This window comes from Chinchilla lanigera, unplaced genomic scaffold (assembly GCF_000276665.1).
Source record: "Chinchilla lanigera isolate Chin_1 unplaced genomic scaffold, ChiLan1.0 scaffold00142, whole genome shotgun sequence".
Taxonomy (NCBI): domain Eukaryota; kingdom Metazoa; phylum Chordata; class Mammalia; order Rodentia; family Chinchillidae; genus Chinchilla; species Chinchilla lanigera.
Window position 1 is genome coordinate 68,708 of NW_004955543.1, and position 19,801 is coordinate 88,508.

At 51.2% G+C, this 19,801-nt stretch overlaps 1 protein-coding gene across 6 annotated transcripts in view; it reads left to right on the plus strand.

Moving 5' to 3' along the window:
* The first annotated feature begins 7,162 nt into the window (after nt 1-7,162).
* Nucleotides 7,163-19,801, plus strand: part of Porcn (porcupine homolog (Drosophila)) — a 15,706-nt gene continuing 3,067 nt past the window's right edge. The window contains exons 1-14 of one of the 6 annotated variants that reach the window (XM_013508161.1): nt 7,167-8,093; nt 8,748-8,920; nt 10,857-11,049; nt 11,437-11,480; nt 11,840-12,021; nt 12,102-12,232; nt 12,347-12,364; nt 13,589-13,603; nt 13,702-13,827; nt 13,972-14,072; nt 15,840-15,916; nt 15,994-16,057; nt 16,176-16,261; nt 17,256-17,366. In XM_013508161.1, coding sequence (XP_013363615.1) covers nt 8,785-8,920; nt 10,857-11,049; nt 11,437-11,480; nt 11,840-12,021; nt 12,102-12,232; nt 12,347-12,364; nt 13,589-13,603; nt 13,702-13,827; nt 13,972-14,072; nt 15,840-15,916; nt 15,994-16,057; nt 16,176-16,261; nt 17,256-17,366 — 1,284 coding nt within the window. In that variant the 5' untranslated portion in view covers nt 7,167-8,093; nt 8,748-8,784. Of the gene's footprint in view, nt 8,094-8,747; nt 8,921-10,856; nt 11,050-11,436; nt 11,481-11,839; nt 12,022-12,101; nt 12,233-12,346; nt 12,365-13,588; nt 13,604-13,701; nt 13,828-13,971; nt 14,073-15,839; nt 15,917-15,993; nt 16,058-16,175; nt 16,262-17,255; nt 17,367-19,801 lie in introns of those variants that run through there. The other 5 variants (XM_013508164.1, XM_013508162.1, XM_005411256.2 and 2 more) reach the window with 5 other exon arrangements.

Sequence of the window (19,801 nt, forward strand, 5' to 3'; positions counted from 1 at the left end):
AAAAAAAAAAAAAAAGAGACCCTCATCTCAAAATAAAGAAGAGTGGGAAGGTGGCTCAGAGCAAGGGGCCTGCGTTTAATCCCCACGGGATGCATTCCATGGCCTGAGGGGTCCCTTCCAGTCAAGTCTCCTGCCTACACCACTGGCGAGCGCTGACCAGTGTGCAAAGTGGGAAGATTGCCCATCTGGGCTGAGAGGGCAGGAGAGCAGAGGACTTCTCTGGGAACTGTGCCTTGCAAATGGCAGAAATACGAGTCCAGCCTGTGTGGGTAGAAGGGAGTTGCCAGACAGTGGGAGATGTCTGGGCTCTGGATAAGCACAGCACCTCCTGTCTCTGCCTGGGCCCCAGCAGCCCCTCCCGGGGAACAGGAAGGAGCCCTAAGCCGCAGAGAAACCATTTCATTCCTTCAGTGCCAGCGGCAGTTTGTGCGGCCTGGCTTGGGTCACACACCCCTTCCCGAATCTGTACTCAAGATGACACATTGCTCTGGTTGGCCAGGCTAATCTAACCCCACAGAAACTACGTGCAAGCCAAGCTTGGAGGTGCACACCTGTAATCGCAGCTACTCAGGAGGCTGAGGCAAAAAGCTTGAAAGTACAAGGCCAACCTGAGCAATTTAGGAAGACCCTGTTTCAAAAAATAAAAAATAAAAGGGCTAGGGATGTGGCTTTGCACTTCCTGGGTTCAATCCCCACTATTGCAAAAACAAAAACCAAACCAAACACAGCCACATGCAGTGAGCAAGATGAAGTATATTATCAAAAGGAAATAGATGCACGGCGCAGCGGCTGGAAGCCCACATTTAGAGAGGCTGAAGAGGCTCGCAAGCTCAAACCCTGCCTAATACCGGAGGGAGTGAGAGTGGAGCTCTGTAGGAAAGCACTTACCTAGCGAGTGTCAGGCCCTGGGTGCCAGCCCTAGCATCACAAAAAATAAATACATAAAAAGAAAAGAAAGGGAGAGAAAGAAACTAGAGAGTGGGCAAAAGTAACGAGTGCCTGCTGTAGGAGGCCACCACTGAATCTTTCAGGAAAACTGCTGGCAGTAAGCAAGTCAGGCTCCAGAGTATGCGGTCGCCATGCACTCTCGCTCACAGGGTGCGCTATGGCGTCAGGACGATGGCGTCAGGACATGCGGCTGCCATCCCGGAAGCGCGAGCAAGCCTGCCAGATGTGCAGGTACCGCTGCCACAGAAGCCGGGGCTGTTTAGGGTGGGGCTGGGGACTGGGCTGCGGGAGAGCCAAGCCGGTCGGGTGTGGCTCCGGGGTTGCCATGAGGTGGGGCGTGCCGCTGGCCACATCTGGGCACTCCTGCTGTGCACAGGCCTGTTTCCCCAGCTGCACAGTATCCACTGTGCCGCGGGCCGCATCTGGATTCGGATCCGGATCCGGGGCGCCGATGTTGGGTTCGCCTGTGTTCGGATTGTACCGTGTCACCTGGAGCCACGCGGTTCACTGCTTTTGCCTCAGTTTACCCACTTGATGAGAGCGGGCTGTGTATATTTGGACCCCGTCCTACTGGAGGTTTTGAGTTAAATTAACCGTGGCGTCTCTGCCTAGCTTTGAGCTTGGGCAGGTGAGCCCGCTCCTGTCAGCCTCAGTTTCTCTCAGAGGTGACAGTGTCTGCCTCCTAAAGCTGATTGAGAATTAAATGAAGTGTTTAATCAAATGAAAATAGAGCCGGGTGTGGTGGCGCACGCCTGTAATCCCAGCACTGGGGAGGCTGAGGCAAAAGGATCGTTGTGAGTTCAAGACCAACCTGGGCTACAAAGTGAGTTTAAGGCCAGGCTGAACTGCATAACAAGACCTGTCTCAAAAAGCCCAGAAAAAAAAAAAAAGCAGCAAATGAAAATAGAAAAGAAAAAAGGAAAACTGCTGGCAGACCTAGTCCTCTTCTGCCCACTGTTTGGAGGTCTTCAGTTTTATTTTGTTTTTGTTTTTGTCTTTTTTCAGTACCAGGCATCAAACCTAAGCATCAAACCCACACTGAGCAACATCTCTAATCCTTTTTATTTTTTTATTCTGAGACAGGATCTCACAAAGTCACTAAGTTGGGCCAGGGATATAATTCATCAGCACAAGCGTCTGCCTGGCAAGCACAAGGTCCTAAGTTCGATTCCCGGTACAAAAATAAAAAAGCCGGGGCTGGGGATTTAGCTCAGTGGCACAGTGCCTGCCTGGCAAGCGCAAGGTCATGAGTTTGATTCCTTGTACCAGAAAAACAAAACAAAACAACCAACAAAAAAAGTCACTAAGTTGCCCAGGCTAGGCTCAAACTTGAGATCCTCCTGCCTCAGCCTCCCAAGGAGCTGGGGTTATAGGCATGTGCTGGAAGTTTAGAATTGTGGGCCACCAAGTTGTTCCATCTCTCTTAGCCACCAGCAATTCTGTCATCCGTGACAAATGGAAAGTTAATTCACATTAAAATGCCAATAAGTGGGGTGTGGTGCTGCATGCCTGTAATCCTAGCACTCAGGAAGGCAGGAGAATCACTGTGAGTTTGAGACCAACTTGTGTGTTACATAGTGAGTTCAAGGCCAGCCTGAACGACATTTGAGACCCTGTCTCAAAAAAAAAAAAAAAATCTAATGACTTCCAGAATGGGGAGACATGTTTGTGGCAGAGGCAATCTGAAAAAGGCAAAGCCTCACAGGCGGCTGGCGTAGTCAAGTACTCCCTGGGGTGCCCACAGCATTGGTCACAGAATCAGGCCATGAGATGATCTGGGGACATCTCTCCTGCTAGAGTGAGAGGCTTGAGGGCAGGGGCAGATAGAGCGCGTCTCTGTGCTCCCAAGGCTGGTCCCAGCAGCATCGGGAACGTGGGTGACAAATGAGGGGCACGGAGATATGGAGCGTGTAGGCGTGTGCGTGCTGGGTGGCTGAGGGGGTGCACTGTGCGTGGGTGGAAAAGCAGGGTGACGACTGTTCTAACGTTCTCAGCTGTCCCGTCTGCTTCCTGGTCCCTCCCTGCAGCCTTCTCACGTACAAAGCGTCGCTCATGGTCCAGAAGAGAACGTCCTCTTCTTAAAAATCAGTTTTACAGACTGATGCTTGGCCCTGGTCCTAGGTTCTACCCCAGCATGAGAGAGAGAGATAGACAGACAGAAAAGAGAGACAGAGACACAGACAGACACAGACACAGAGAGACACAGGCACAGAGACACAGAGGCAGAGACACAGAGAGATAGAGAGACAGAGAGAAAGAGAAAGACAGACAAAGCAACAGAGACAGAGAGGGAAGAAAAAGGAGGAAGAGAGAGGGAGGAAGCTGATGAGAAAGGGAGAGAAGGAAACGAGAGGCAGGAGACAACAGCTTTGGAGCAGAGCCAGGCTGACAGACTGACCAGGGCACAGACAGATCCCTCAGAGGAAGGGCGCAGCAGAGCGCGAGCTGCAGTGTGCCAGAAAGGCCATCTGCTCGCCACGGACTGGAGCTGGGGAGGAAGGCGTCACTCCCATCTCCGGCTGCCTTTGAGCAGCCAAGTCCCTAGGGACTTGGAGGTCCCACCAGAGCCCCTCTTCCTTGGGCCACTCTGCCTAAATTCCACCCACGCACAGTGCACCCCCTCAGCCACCCAGCACGCACGCGCCTACACGCTCCATATCTCCGTGCCCCTCATTTGTCACCCACGTTCCCGATGCTGCTGGGACCAGCCTTGGGAGCACAGAGACGCGCTCTATCTGCCCCTGCCCTCAAGCCTCTCACTCTAGCAGGAGAGATGTCCCCAGATCATCTCATGGCCTGATTCTGTGACCAATGCTGTGGGCACCCCAGGGAGCACTTGACTATGCCAGTGACAGCTACGTGCTGACAGACCTGTCTGTGTTTGCCAGGAGAGAGGAGGAAGGACAGCACACACAGTGTAGCTCAGCCCCGGGAGGCAGAAGAGACAATCAGTAGGGCTGAGGCAGAGGGTGGATGGAGGACCAAGGCGGAGGTTGCCAGTGGAAAGCCAAAAAGGACCTTTAATTCTGACCATGGGGCCAGATGGCTTTTGCAAAATTAAAAAATAAAAAAACGCAGCACCCAGAGTATGCCACTAGAGGTATGGGGTGGCCAGCAGGCTCTTGCTCAAGGCCTGGGGAGACACATATGCCAATCTCCAGCCTGCAATTTAAAGGGGAACAAAAGCCTGCCATGGTGGTGCACACCTGTAAACCTTCTCTGGGAGGCTGGGGCAGTAGGATTACAAACTCAAGGCCAAAAAAAAAAAAAAAAACAAACTCAAGGCCAGCCTGGGCAACTGAGTGACTTAGTGAGACCCTGTCTCAAAATAAAAAATACAGTAAACCAGGCATGGTGGCACATGCCTGTAATCTCAGCACTCAGGAGGCTGAGGCAAGAGGATCTCTGTGAAGTTTTGAGGCCAGCCTGGCTACTTAGTGAGTTCAAGGTCAGCCTGAACTATGTAGTGAGACCCTGATTTAGGAAAAAAATGTGAATAAATAAATAATAAAAAGGGGGCTGGAGATGTAGTTTAGTGTGTGGGCCCTGGGCTCAATCCCCAATACTACAAAAAAGAAAGGAAAGGATAGGACAGCCTAAACCTCAGGAAGGATGCCACTCAAAGCCACTGCCCCTGAGATGGACAGACAGATAGACAAATGGATGTTTGCAAAGAGGGTGAACATGCAGACACAACCCTGAGCTCTGATCCACACCTGCACTCTGGGGACACAGGCCAGGGACCTGACACAAGGGCAGGCATCAGGTATGTGTACCCCAAGTGGCTGAGACAGTATAATCACAAGATAGAGCTCAGGCTAGGCAATTTAGTGACTTAGCAAGACCCTGCCTCAAAAATAAAAATGATTTCAGAATATAGCTCCGTAGGAAGGCCCTTGGTTCAATCCCAGTTACTCATCCAGCCCCCAGCACTCTGCTGAATTTCACTCCCAGCTCTGTGTGTGTGTGCGTGCGTGTTGAGACAGGGCCTCAGCCTCTTGAGTAGCTGGAACTACAGGTACACTCCACTGAGCATGGTCCAGGTGAAGGCTGAAGGAAGCAGGGATAAAGCAGACATAATGGCACACGGCTGTAATCTCAGCACTTGGGAAGCTAAGGCAGAAGGATCACTGCAAGTTTGAGGTCAATCTGGGCTACATAGAAGACCCTGTCTCAAAAACCCCAACCTACTCCCTCAGAAGGGAAGCAGAGAAAGCAGGGATTTGCTCTGGATAGGAAGTGAGGGCAAGTCTATGATTAGGTATCTCAATGAATTTTGTCTAAGAAGTGGATTAGAGAGGATTAAAGCTGTAACAGATAGTGAAGTTATGTATCAGCCAGGTTGGGGCTAGAGGTGTAGCCCAGTGACAGAGCACCTGCCCAACATGTACAAGGCCCTGAGCTCCATACAGAGCACCTCAGGAAAAAACAGAACAGCTTATCAGCCAGGTTTGGCAGGCTTGGAGGACATTCAGTCTTTTCTTTTTGGTCTAAACAATGTTCATGAGATTGTGATCAGACAAAATTACAGATTAGTCTTGGTTTTGGTTTAATTCGCCATGGCACAGAGCAGCCTTCTCTGATGTTGACCTTTTCTTTTTTCTGTTATTGGTTTGTTGTGGTGCTGGGGACTGAACCCAGGGAATGCTGAGCTACATCTCCAGCCTTTAAATTTTTTTTTGAGACAGAGTCTTGCTAAAAGGCCCAGACTGCCCTTGAATTTGTGATTCTACTGCCTGGGCCTCTCAAATAGCTGAGATTACAGGCTTGTTACCATTATGCCCAGATTAGACTGGTTTCTTTTGTGAAGAACAGCTTTTCTTCTTTGTACTTCTTATTTATTTTTGTGGTGCTGGGGACTGAACCCAAGGCTTCAAGCATGTATTTTTTTGAGACAAGGTCTCACTATGTAGCCCAGGCAGCCCTCAGACTCACAGCAATCCTCTGTCTTAGCCTCCTAAGTGCTGGGCTTAGAGGTGTGCACCAACGTATCTGGCTGGTTTGGGTTTAAAAGGGGTCTTGCTCAATTGCTGAATTGCTCAGGTTGGACTTGAATTGTGAACCTCCTGACTTTGCCTCACAAGTGCTGGGATCACTGGTATGTGCCACCACACCCTGCTCAAGCATGTGTTTTTATAAGTACTTTTTACACCAGGCATTGTGGTATGCACCTGTAATCCCAACACTCTAGGAGGTTGAGGCAGGAGGTTCACAAATTCAAGCCCAACCTGGGCAATTTAGCAATTTAGGGAGACCCCTTTTAAACTAAAAATCAGCCAGGAATGGCAGTGTATTCCTCTGATCTTAGCACTTGAGAGGCTGAAAAGGGAGATTGCTGTGAGTTCAAAGCCAGCCTGACTACATAGCAAGACCTTGTCTGAAAAGACAAGAAAAACAAACAAACAAAATAAGTAAGTAAATAAAAAAGGTCTGGAGATGTAGCTCAGTCCAAAGGCCCTGGATTCAATCCCCAGTACCACCAGAAAAGGGCAGGGGGCGGGGTCAGTCTGTGCACTGTTCCTAGACCTTATGCTGCAACCTAAATCCTAATAAACAAAGCCTCTTTCAGATGGAGAGAGGCAGAGAGGGTGGAGGGAGGTTATGCTAGGGTGTAGATCAACGGCGGAGTGCTGGCCCACCGCCCCGGGAAACTGGGCATGCCTTCCTTAACTCCACACAGGTAGGCATTAATCTATTAGAATTCCTTTTCCTTAGCTCCTGGGGTCAGGGTGGGGTCCAGCTTGACCTGGGCTTCCTTCTTCACCCCCATCAGTGCTAAGCACCCTAGCAGCCAATAAATGTTGTTTTGGGAAAAGAAGCTCTCCTTTGAAAAAAAAAAAAAAAAAAAAGTTGGGGGCGGCCCTTCATCAGCCTAGGAATAGAGCAGAATACCCAGAAGCTGCTGGGTCGGGTGCTGCATAAATCCTTAGTGGTTCGGCTCAGAGAGCCCTGTACGATCTTTGCGGGGGCTACTGTAAGTGCTTTGTAAATGACCTCCCTCCTTTGGGGTACTGGGGATTGAATTGTGGGGCACTCTGCCACCGATCTATAACCTCAGCCCATTTCATTTTTTAATTTAATTTAATTTATTTTATTTTGAGACAGGGTCGCACTATGCAGTCAAGGGTGGCCTTGAACTCACTATGTAGCCCAAGCTGACCTCGAACTCGCAGCGATCCTCCTGCCTCGGCCTCCCGAGTGCTCGGATTACAGGCATGCGACACCACGCCCGGTTTATTTCATTTTTTTTAATTTTAGGGTCTTACTAAGTTGCTCAGACAGCACTCGAAGTTGTGAATCCTCCCGCTTGCCTCGCTCGGTACTGAAATTGCAGGCATGTGCCACTGCGCCTGGTTTAAATCTCCCCTGTAGAAGCGCTCCCCGCTAGCCTCCAGAGCTTCGCATGATCGCTCACTAGTCAGCGGAGTCACCTTAGTCCAGGGTCGAGGGAGGTGGGGGAATAAGCCGGCAAATCAGTTACTGATAAGCCAAGCGCCTCCGGCTAGCCCTCAGGGGAAGCACAGGCGCCTGCTGTGTCCTCTGAGGTGACAGTCATTACCTATAAACACTCCCCGCCGGCCCCTGAGGGTGGGGAGGGCTGGAAATTCCGTCAGCTGTCTCAAAGGATGGAGATAGCCAGGCCTCGCTCTAGTTTGCCATCTGTGAAACGGGGCCACAGCAAGTGGAGAGGACGTGCGTGGGTACGCATGGGGAGAGGACTTCGAGGCTGCTCCTCCCTCCCCCGATCTTTCCCACTTCATTCCCTAGGATTAGAAATTTGGCCATTCGGAAGTTTGTTCTTGGAGATCAGAAAACCTCCCTCGCGAGGGTACCGGGGCTGGAACCCAGCAGACGGGAAAAAGTGCGCGCGCTAACCCCTGCGTGCCAACGTCCTCCCGCGCCCGGATCCCCGTAATCCTCCCGCTCCCCCTCCCGGTCCCCGCCCCGCTCCAGCTCTCCGATTGGCCAAGCCCGGCTGCCGGCCCACCCCGGGATTTAAAGGGCCAGCTTCACCTCACCGGCCTGGGAGCCGCTGTTGGTCCCGGCCTTGTGGCCTGCGGGGGAGGCTGCCGGGAGGAGGAGGCTATAGTGGCAACGGCGGCAGCGCGTCCTGGCCCCCAGGATCACGGTTTTCTTCCTGCCAGGTAGGTCACCAGTGGTGTGCACGCCGCTCCCTGCGCCTATCCTTGAGTAGGTCCCCCCCGCACCAATCTGAGCTCACGTCCTGGGACCCCCTCCGCATCACCTTCCCAGTCCCGCTCCTGGTGTGTTTGTTCTCTGCCAACCTCTCCCCTCCCTGCAGTCCCTGGACCTGGGCAGGGATTTGTTGGAGCCCTTTTGCTGGGTGGGAGTGAGATGGGCAGCACGGAAGATGCAGGATACCCCCATCCATACAAGAAGAGATGCACACGGCCCTTGAGTGTCACAGAATCCCCCCCTGCCCTCCACACAGAGCAACTGTACCTGGAAACCAGAGCCCCCTTCCCCTGCTCCTTTTGATTTGTGGGCCTAGAATGCACATCATTTGATCATCATCCCACCGAACTGTTCACATCATTCAAGATACACGGGCGTTCATTCACCACAGGTCACAGTTGTGCTCGTGCACCCAGAGCACGCACTCCCGTGCACGGTTGGTGGCTCAGTCTGATGTACCTGATGTTCACATCCTTCCCCAGGCCCCCAGTACCAGCTGCGAGCTCAGTAGTACCAATCTGAAATTAGATGCTTAAGTCCATCTCCTTGGGCATGGGCAGCCACACGGACATCCTGCCCTCTCTGTGTCCCCCCCTTGGCAGATCTGTCCATCTGTTCACCTGTCTGTGGGGGTCCACAATGGCCACCTTCAGCCGCCAAGAATTTTTCCAGCAGCTACTGCAGGGCTGTCTCCTGCCTACTGTCCAGCAGGGCCTTGACCAGATCTGGCTGCTCCTTGCCATCTGCCTCGCCTGCCGCCTCCTCTGGAGGCTGGGTAAGTGCCTTGCACACCGTGTGCCGCCACACTGGACTGTGCCATATCTGCGTGTTCATCCATATTAAGCTGCACCTCACCCTGCTACATTTTGCCATGCCAAGCTAGGCCCGGACGTGTTCAGCCCCATCACATCCTACCAGCCCAAGCTTCATGCTGCCTTACCACATCCTACTGTGCCCAGCCACCACGTGCTAAGCCGTGCCAAGCCACATCCTATCATACTGAGTCATGCCCTTCAGTATTCGTGAGTTCTAGGATTCTGGAAAGCTGAGGTTCTTGGATCTTGGGATCCTGAAATATCTACATCCCAAGGGTATTCTGGAATGCTGATGCCACAGGGTTATGGAAAATCAGAGTACCATGCTTACAGCCTATGGAAATTCTGAGTTGAGATTCTCACATTCTAGGCTTTCAAAATGTTGGCATTCTGGATTTCTAGAATAGGGGCATGGCGAAATTTCTGGATTCTAAGATTGTGGAATGTTTCCAGAATCATAGCAAGCCTAGATTCAAAGGATAAGGTTCCACGTCCCCAGAGTTCCTATAGGATGCAGAGATTTCTGGAAATCTAACATTCAAAAGCTCTACTGTTTTTTTTTTCTTTTTATTTTAAGTGGATGTTTTGTTTTTTCGCAGGTGTGTTAGTATTATTATTTTGTGGTGCTTGGCATCTAACCCAGAGCCTCACACATGCTAGGCAAGCACTGTACCACTGAGCTACATCCCTGGCCTCCGAGGTTATTTTATTTTATTTGTTTTTTTTTCTGGTACCGGGAATCGAACTCACGGCCTTGCGCTTGCCTGGCAGGCACTGTGCCACTGAGCTAAATCCCCAGCCCCAGGTTATTTTATTTATTTATTGTTTTTGTTGTTTTTAAGACAAGGTCTCACTATGTAGTCCAGGTTGGCCTCGAACTCACTATGTAGCCCAGGCTGGCCTCGAACTCAAAGAGATCCTCCTGCCTCAGCCTCCCAAGTGCTGGGATTACAGGCGTACACTACCAAGCTGGGCTCCTCCCAGATTATTTTGACATATTTCAAAGCTACCGAAAAGTTGAAAAAAATAGTACAATGAACACCCATATATGCTTCAAAAGATTCTCCAACTGTTAGCATTTCGACATAATAGCTTGCTTTATCTGTCTGTCTGTCTATCTGTCTATCTATCTATCGCCTTCCTGAATCACTTGACTAACCTGCTGATATCATGACCCTTTGGCCCAAATCCTTTAGCGTATGGCCACCAATAAAAAGGACATTTTCCCACAACTATAGCTTTAATCATCACTCTCTAGAATTTTTTTTTTTAATCTTTTTGAGACAGGGTCTCGCTGTGCAGTTCAGGCTGGCCTTGAGCTCACTTTGTAGCCCAGGCTGGTCTCAAACTCACAACGATCCTCCTGCCTCAGCCTCCCGAGTGCTGGGATTACAGGCGAGCTCCACTACACCCGGCTATACTCTCTAGAATTTTAATGTGAATGGAATAATATATTTTTTTTGAGACAGGGTCTTGTTTTGTAGTTCAGACTGGCCTTGAACTCACTATGTAGCTTAGGATGGCCTCAAACTCAAGCAATCCTCCTGCCTCAGGTTCCTGAGTGCTGGAATTATCGGCATGCACTGCCATACCCCAGATACAAAAATACTATCCAACATAAACTGACATTTCAAGTTCTTCCAGGGTCCCCAGAATGTCCTTTGGAGATGTTTCTTCTTTTTTAAACTCAGACCCTGCCACCCTCTCCAGCTCCCCAATATCAGTTACGGGCCCCCTTCAGTCCCACCACATTGTGGCTTCTAGGCTGTACCCTGTGCCCATGTCTTCTTCCCCCTCCTGCCAGCCCACCAACCTGCCCTTTCTTGTTCTCTCCCTCCCACTCTCTCTCCCTCTCTCTTTCTCTCTCTCTGTTCCCTCTCTCCCTCTCCCCCAAAGGGTTGCCATCCTACCTGAAGCATGCAAGCACCGTGGCAGGCGGCTTCTTCAGCCTCTACCACTTCTTCCAGCTGCACATGGTCTGGGTCGTGCTGCTGAGCCTCCTGTGCTACCTCGTGCTCTTCCTCTGCCGACACTCGTCCCATCGCGGTGTCTTCCTCTCCGTCACCATCCTCATCTACCTGCTCATGGGGTACGCCTGTGCTTCCTCGTCCTCACACTGTGGGCAGAAGTGTGGGTGGGTCTCTGAGGCTCCTGGCGTGGCCGTTGGAGATGGGGAGGTTTAGGGAGTCCGAGGAGAGAGAAGCGTGTCTGGGAGAGCTGTTCTAGGCAGAGGTCCTGAAAAGGGAGGGTGTGGAGAGTTCCCGGAAGGGGGGACCTGCGAGTCTTGTCCTTCCACCACGCCACACAGGACAGGTGGGCACGGGCTTCCTCTAGAGGAGGGAGCCCGGGACAACTTTCTGCCATGAGGCTGTGCAGGACAAGGGAACGGGGAACCCTCTGGCACCTTGATGTCCCCCCTCCATGGTCTCAGGGACCATGGGGGTTGTGGGGCCAAGTCCAGCACCTTTCCCCTCAGTGAGATGCACATGGTGGACACCGTGACATGGCACAAGATGCGAGGTAGGCAGCCGGGCTCCGGCCCGCTTGTCCCCGCCGGGATTCATCATTGCCCCTCCCTGATCTTTCCTCCACTTCTGTCCACCACCCGACAAACGCAGGCCTCACACTACCCCCCCCCCCGCTCTCTCTACCATGTTTTGCTCTACAAGTCTGAGCGCCCTCTGTCACGTATGTGCCTGACATTCTTGAGTCAGGATGTACGCCTGTCCTGGCTCACTTGCCCACCCGCCCCTCTATCCCTGCATCTGCATGCCTGCCGGCGTACCCCCTTTGCCTCCAACCTCACACCTGGTGTCCTCGTTCCCTCCGTGCTGACCTGCTCTCTTGCCCATCCACTTGACCGTGGGCCCCATACATAGGGGCCCAGATGATTGTGGCCATGAAGGCGGTGTCTCTGGGCTTTGACCTGGACCGGGGCGAGGTGGGTGCCGTGCCCTCACCTGTGGAGTTCATGGGCTACCTCTACTTCGTGGGTACCATCGTCTTTGGGCCCTGGATACCCTTCCACAGCTATCTACAGGCTGTCCAAGGCCGCCCAATGGTGAGGTCCTGGGTAGACAGGTGGGCAGGGGCTGTGGGAGCCACCAGAGGGCAGTGCTTATGGAGCCTTCATCCCTACAGAGCCGCCAATGGCTGCAGAAGGTGGCCCGGAGCCTGGCGCTGGCCCTGCTGTGCCTTGTACTGTCCACTTGTGTGGGCCCCTACCTCTTCCCCTACTTCATCCCCCTCGACGGTGACCGCCTCCTTCGAAAGTGAGCACAGCCTTTGAAGCCCCAGCCCAGCAGTGAGGGGGTTGGGTAGGGGCCTGGGCTCTCCCCAGTTCTGAGCGTGTCTCTTAATGCTTCTGTCCTCTTCTGTTGCTACAGCAAGAAACGCAAAGCCAGGTAAATGAGGGCAGGTACCGAGGGCGAGGGGAGTGCCCAGGGGTGGGGCAGAGCCTAGGACCACTTGCTTCCAGAAGTCTGAGTCTACCTGACCATCCACCCTGTGGCTAGACAGAGACCAGGTGTCTGTCTGTGGCTGTCTGCTTGCCCAAGATTGGCTCTGTGACTATGTGACTAACACTGGGATACATACCATGTGTCTGGCTGTCCATTTGTTCATCTCTTTCATAGTTAGGAGCAAGTTATGTGGCCATAATTGGGAGTGGCGAGTGTGCGTTAGTTGGTGATTCTGTCCTGTCTGTGTCTCTGGCTAGGGGGATGTGTGGGTTGTTTGCCTATGGCCCCTGACTCCCATACGTGGAATCGAGAGTTCTGGCTGGCTGTGTCATTGGCACTGATGGGGTGTGTGGCTGTCATTGGATAGGGTAGGTCTGGGAGGGTGATTCCGGTTCAGCTGTACCTCTGGTCTGGCTGTAGCATGCTGTGTGCCTGTCTGTGATTGACCCTGCCTGTCTGTCTTCCTTCTGTCACTGCTTGGTATTGGCTAGCTGCAGGGTTTTGTGACCAACTAGGAGCCTGCACCTGTCTGCAGGACTGACTGTCTGCCTCTGCTTTGACCTAGGATTGGATCTGGCCTCTCCTCCCTTCACCAGCTGCTAATTATATCTGATGATGAATGAGTTTGCAAACAGCCCAGTGACTTGACCACTGTCACCCAGCTAAGCAGCCAGGCATGAGTCCTGGGCCTACTTTCAGACCTTATGCTTCGGCCAGTGCAGGACGCTGCCTGGTTTTGGCCATGTCTGATTGTAAAATTGACAGAAAGTGTGTGTGTGTGTGTGTGTGTGTGTGTGTGTGTGTGGCTTATTTTCACGCACGCTAAATGGTCTCAGAGCCTCACTTAAGGGTTTTGACGGACTTATGGTTACTGAGTCTGGTAAAAGAGTGTCAAGGTTGGGAGTCCAATAGCCTTTTTGGCTATCACTGTGGTGTTCTAGCGCGCAGGGCTGTGTCATATCACGGGACAGCTCATAAATTTGTGTGGGACACATGAAACCAACCGCCTGCGGGTGTCTGCGTGCGGGTAACCGTCATAGTCAGCCTCTTTTGCCACTCCACTCCGTCTGTCTGTCTTATCTATGAGCAACTCTGCCCATGGGCCAGCACCTCTCTGATGCTCTTTTCTTTCTTCTCTGCTGCCTTCCTGACCCCTGGGGGCCCTAGGGGCACCATAGTAAGGTGAGTCCACCAAGCGAGACTGGGGACGGTGACACATGGCGGGGGTCACGGGGGGGGGGGCCTGGGCTCATCCCTCTCTCCTGCCCTTTCCTCCCCAGGTGGCTGCGAGCCTACGAGAGTGCAGTCTCTTTCCACTTCAGCAACTATTTTGTGGGCTTTCTGTCTGAGGCCACAGCCACACTGGCAGGTGCCGGCTTCACCGAGGAAAAGGATCACCTGGAATGGTAGGGGGGATGGAGGGCCTGCTCTGCCCAGGGTGCTTCCTGGGGGTTCAGGGTGCTCCCAGGAGAGGGAACAGCTGAGACAAAAGCACAGCAGCAAGATGGGTTGAGATCCCAATTGGGTTTGCGTGGCTCTTCTGCCCACAGGGACCTAACAGTGTCCAGACCACTGAACGTGGAGCTACCCCGGTCAATGGTGGAAGTTGTCACAAGCTGGAACCTGCCTATGTCGTATTGGCTAAATAACTGTGAGTCACCAAGTCACCACTGCAGGGAGTTGGTAATGTAGGAGGCCTTTGCAAATATTTATATAAGAGACATTTACTGAGCAACTACTGTGTGCTGAGCCCCAAAGATACAGCAGGGACAAAAAAAAATGCACAAAATCGCTGCCTCAGTGAAACTGTCATTTGGTGGTGGAGCAGATAATAAATAAGAAAAAAACACACACTAGTTCAGATATAGCCCAAGCATGATGGAGCACAACTGTATCCTGCACTCAGGAGGCTGAGGCAGGAGGATCACCATGAGTTTGAGGCTAGCCTGGACTGTATAGGGAGACCCTGTCTCAGAAAAATAAAGAAAGTTCAGATATACTAAATGTATCACACTTCAGGGTGAGAAGTGTTATAATGAAGTAATAAAAAAGCCAAAATATAAAAAAGAGCAAGATAAAACATAATATAGGATGCCAGGTGTGGTAGCACATGCCTATAATCCCAGCACTTGGAGGCTGAGGCAAGAGGATAGCCATGAGTTCGAGGCCAGCCTGGGCTACATAGTGAGTTCAAGACCAGCCTGAATTACATAGTGAGACCCTGTCTTAAAGCAAACTAAAACAAACCCCCACCAAAGAAAACATAAGATAAATCTTTCTCAAGTGGGAAGGGGATTAAGAGAGGGAGGGAGGAGAAAGGGGATGGAAAAAGGAATTAAGATGTGTCATGTGCATGTACAACACCACACAAAGAATGTAAGCATTATGTACTGCAAATGTGTACTAATAAAAATTAAAGAGAGATGGGACCTAGGATGTAGCTCAGTGGCACAGGGCCTACCTGGCAAGTGTGAGGCCCTGAGTTCGATTCTCGGTACCTAAATAAATAAATAAATAGGAAAAGTAATAAAGCAGGTAAAGGAAATCCAGGAATGTTGGCGGGCATACAAGGCAGAGTTGCCATTTTGGACAAATTAGCAAGGGCAAATGTCACTGAGAATATGACATCTGAGCAAGACCAAAGGAAGATGAAGGAGAAAAGAATGCAGATATGCAGGGGAGAAATGCAAAGGATGAGGAAGCAGCAGGTGCAAATGCCCTGAGGTGGAAGTTTGCTTGGTATGTCAGGGATAGCAGGAAGGTCTCTGCAGCTTGGGGTGGAGCTCATGAGTAGTGTGTGTCAGGCACTGGGTTCCATCCCTAGCAGCCTGGTGGGGCGGGGAGAAAGAGAAGGTCACTGGAGAGGGCAGAGTAAGTCAGAGTGCCAGTGCTGGGACATGAGCTCCAGGAGGTCCCTTAGGGCCACTGGGCTATGGAAAGGACCTTGGCTTTTTCTCGAAGGCTGACAGGAGTTACTCAGGGCAGGGCTCTGTGTTTTAACAGGATCTCTCTGGCTGCTGGGGGACAGACTGAGGGCAAAGGTATGAGGCCAGAAGCAGCAGTCAAGGCCAGTGACATTGGTGGCAGCAGGGCACAAGGACAGGAGGGATAAATTCTAAAGGTGGAGCCCAGGAAATTCGCTAAGGATTCGGGTTAGGGGAGGTTGCTGATCAAGGGTGATTCCGAGGCTTGTGCTCCGAGGTCCTGGAAGGGTGGCGTTGCCATTGACTGAGCTTGGGAAGACTGTGGGCGGAGCAGGCGGTCAGGGAGGATCAAGAGCTAGGATTTGGGCCTGTGAAGTTGGAGATCATTGCCAGGACTTTAATCCCTGGGGCCCCAGCGCATCGTGGGTGTTCTCATCCGCCTGCGGCTCTTGGGAATGGCAGAGGGAGTCCTGACCTGCATCTCTCCCCTCCAGATGTTTTCAAGAATGCTCTCCGCCTGGGCACCTTCTCAGCTGTGCTGGTCACCTATGCAGCCAGCGCCCTCCTGCACGTGAGCAAGGCGGGGCGGGGGCTGGGTGGGCGGCAGGGCCTCCTCCTCACTCACCTCCTTCCCCCCTCGGCCCCCAGGGCTTCAGCTTCCACCTGGCTGCGGTACTGTTGTCCCTGGCGTTTATCACTTATGTAGAGCATGGTGAGTGTCCCGCCGTCTGCCCTGTCCCCCAGACAGACGGAATGCTTGTTAGCAAGAGGCCTGGGGCCACTGTCCCCTGAGGCTAACCTAATCCCCTTATCTCCCCGCACTAACCCAGTCCTCCGGAAGCGCCTGGCTCAGATCCTCAGTGCCTGCGTCTTGTCAAAGCCATGCCGACCTGACTGTCCACACCGCCACCGCTTGGTGAGGGTTCTGCCTGGGAAACCTCGCGCCCAGCTGTTCCCTTCAGAAATGTCATTTCTTCTATCTCCATCTTGTATCTGTCACAGGGTCCCCAGCTTCCTCTTCTGGTGCTAGAGCCACCTCGTGGCTAGAGCCTCCCCGTGTCCTCGCCTCTATTCACTAGCATCTGTTTCTCAAATAGGCATTTATTGGACACCTGCTGTATGCACACGGCACGTGTTCCCCCAGTGAACAGTTATTGAGCACCTGCTGGTTGTAGGTTGCTGGAGATACAGTGGTGAACAAAATGGGCCAAAGTCTGGCCTTGTGTGGGACATACATTTTAACAGGAAAGACAGTAAAGTAAAAAATAAGTTAATGAAGTCTAACAATAGACTGTCAGGTTGTGAATAGTGCTAAACACAGGGAAAAGAGACGGGAAGTATGGGGGTGATGGTTTCCCTTTTAATGACAGGGAAGCTTCCCAGGTGAGGGGACTTTTGAGTTCTTGAGTTGAGGGAGGGAAGCATCCGTCCTCTGCGGAGGACCCAGCATGGGAGCAGGCCTGTAGTCTGCGGAACCATGAGAGGCCAGTGTGGCTGGAGCAGAGTAAGCCAGGGGAGATGTGGGCCCTCCAGCTCATAGCAGGGACTTGCTTTTCTTTTGTTGTTGTTTTTACTGTTTGCCATAAGAAATACGGACAACCTCATATAATTTGTCTCCTACATGGGACCAGTGTTGGTCACCATAAACCCCAGCTCAGAGCCCCACCATTTTTGCTTCGCCACCTGAATGTTTGCATCTCCTCCAACCTGGATGTCCTCGTGGTTCACAGCACCCTCACCCTCTGAGCTCCTGTACGAGGCTCCTTGAAACATCTCTTTCCCGTCTCACTTGGGCATCCCTATTCCTGGGACCCACAGTGCCTTGCGTGTCCCGCTGGGCTTCCCTGTGCGGGCAGTGGTGGGACAGAGAGCAGGTGCAGCTATCAAGCATGTCCATCTGTCCCCCACAGGGCCTGGGGGTGCGAGCCTTAAACTTGCTCTTTGGGGCCCTGGCCATCTTCCACCTGGCCTACCTGGGCTCCCTGTTTGATGTCGATGTGGACGACACCACAGAGGAGCAGGTGAGGTGGGGCCCCGGGCTGGGGGGTTAGCCAGAGATGGCACTTCCTGTTCACAGGAACCCTGGGGCCAGGGAGATGGAGAGACAAGCTCCAGGGTCATACTTCTTAGCATGTGCAGTGAATGTGCCTTGCCCTCCCGTTCTCAGCGTCCCTCTGGTTAAGTCACCCTGTTGGCTCTTTGAGTGAAATGTGGAAAATATATTTATTTATTTTCCCTTTAAAATTTATTTTAAAATGGGCGTGGTGAGCCGGGCATGGTGGCGCACACCTATAACCCCAGCACTCAGGAGGCTGAGGCAGGAGGATCATTGTGAGTTTGAGGCCAGCCTGGGTTACAAAGTGAGCTCAAGGCCAGCCTGAATTGCATAGAGAGACCCTGTCTCAAAAAAACAAACAAAAAGATGGGCGTGGTGATGCACACCTATAATCCCAGCAAAATGGGAGGCTCAGGCAGGAATATCACAAATTTGCTCCCAGCCTGAACAACTAAACAATTTAGTGAGAAACTTTCAAACAATAAATAAATAAAAAGGGGTGAGGATGGAGTTCAATGTGAAGGTCCTGAGTTCAATCCCCAAAAACAAACAAGTCATTTTATAAAGATGGTATACAAAAACCAGATTTACTTTTTAATTGTTTATTTAATTTGTTGGGTTTTTTTCAGACTCACTGTGTAGCCCTGGCTAGCCTCAAACTTGGGGCAATCCTCCTGTGTCAGCTTCCTGAGTGTTGGGATTATATGTGTGCTACTACACCTAGCTCATTTTTATTTATTTTATTTATTTACTTTTTGTTAGTAATGGAGACTGCTACGCACCTGCTCTGCCATTGACTACACCCCTAGTCCCAGGTTTTACTTTTTATTTTGTTTTTTTGTTTGTTTTGTTTTGTTTTTTGAGACAGGCTCTCTACGTAGTTCAGGCTAGCCTTGAACTCATTATGTAGTCCAAGCTGTCCTCAAACTCTCGGCAATCCTCCTGCCTCAGCCTCCCTCTTATTTATTTTTTAAATTTTATTTTACTAGCCAGACATGGTGGTGCACACCTATAAAGCCAGCACTTTTGAGAAGCTTAGGCAGGAGGATTCCAAATGTGAGTCCAGCCTCGGTAACTCAGAGAGAACTTGTCTCAAAATAAAAAATAATAAGAAAAGGGCTAGGGATGTAGCTCAGTGGGGAGACTCTAGCTAGGTTCAATCTCCAGTACCACAATAAATAAATGAATAAAATAAAAATTATAATAAAAAAGTCCTGAGGATGTAGCCCAGTGTGAAGACCCTATGTTCAATTCCCAGTACTGCAAAAAAAAAAAAAAAAAAAAAGAAAAAGAAAAAAAAATTATTCGGGTTGAGTGTGCAAACTGAATTTTTTTTGTTCCCTCCCTCCCTCCCTTCCTTACTTCCTGTCTGTACTGAGGATTGAATCCAGAGCCTTACACGTGCTAGGCAGGTGCTCTACCACTGAGCTACACCCCAGCCCTTTTTATTTTAGTTTTTGAGACAGGATCTCACTAAGTTGCCCAGGCTGAGCTAGAGATCTTCTCGTTTTAGGCTCCCATTTGTCTGCAATTATAGCCATGTGCCACGGTGGCCAGCTCAAACTCTGGAGTTTCCTTTTTAAAATGTTTACATTTAGCCAGGCATGGTGGTGCTGAGGCTGGAGGCTCACTGTGTGTTCAAAGCCAGCCTAGGCTATACAGTGAGTTTATGACTGGCTTGGACTACATAGTGAGACCCTGTCTCAAAAACAATAGCAAAAAAATAATTTATTTTTAAATTTTCTAGATGGTAGCATGCACCTGTAGCTCCAGCTACTGGGGCAGCTAGAGCTGAAGGATCTCTTGGAACCAGGAGGTAGAGGCCAGCCTGAGCAGTACACTGAGACCTCATCTCAAAAGTTTAAAAAATATGTTAAATTTCTACACTACTTTTGTTCATGTCAAGTATGCAATTTCCAGATTTTAGGCCCCCTCCCCTTTTTTAACATAGGTCTCACTATGTAGCCCAGGCTGGCCTTGAACTCACTATATAGCCCAGGCTGGTCTTGAACTCAAAGAAATCTTCCTGCCTCTGGCTCTTCAGTGCTTGGATTATAAGTGTGCACCACCATGCCCAGCCTTCACCCCTTTTAAATTTGAGAGCAATTTTGGCTGGGCGTTGTGGCACACACTTGCAATCCAAGCACTCTGGAGGCTGAGGCAGAAGGATCACTGTGACTCTGAGGCCAGCCTGAACTACACAGTGAGCTCAAGGCCAGCCTGAACTACATAGCAAGACCCAGTCTAGGAAAAAAAAAAATTTAGCCATATGTGGTAGGGTATGCCTATGATCCTAGCACTTGGGAAGTTAAGGAAGGAGGGTTGAGCCGGGGATGTAGCTCAGGGGTATATGCGCTTGCCTGGCAAGCCTGAGGTCATGAGTTCGATTCCCGGTACCGG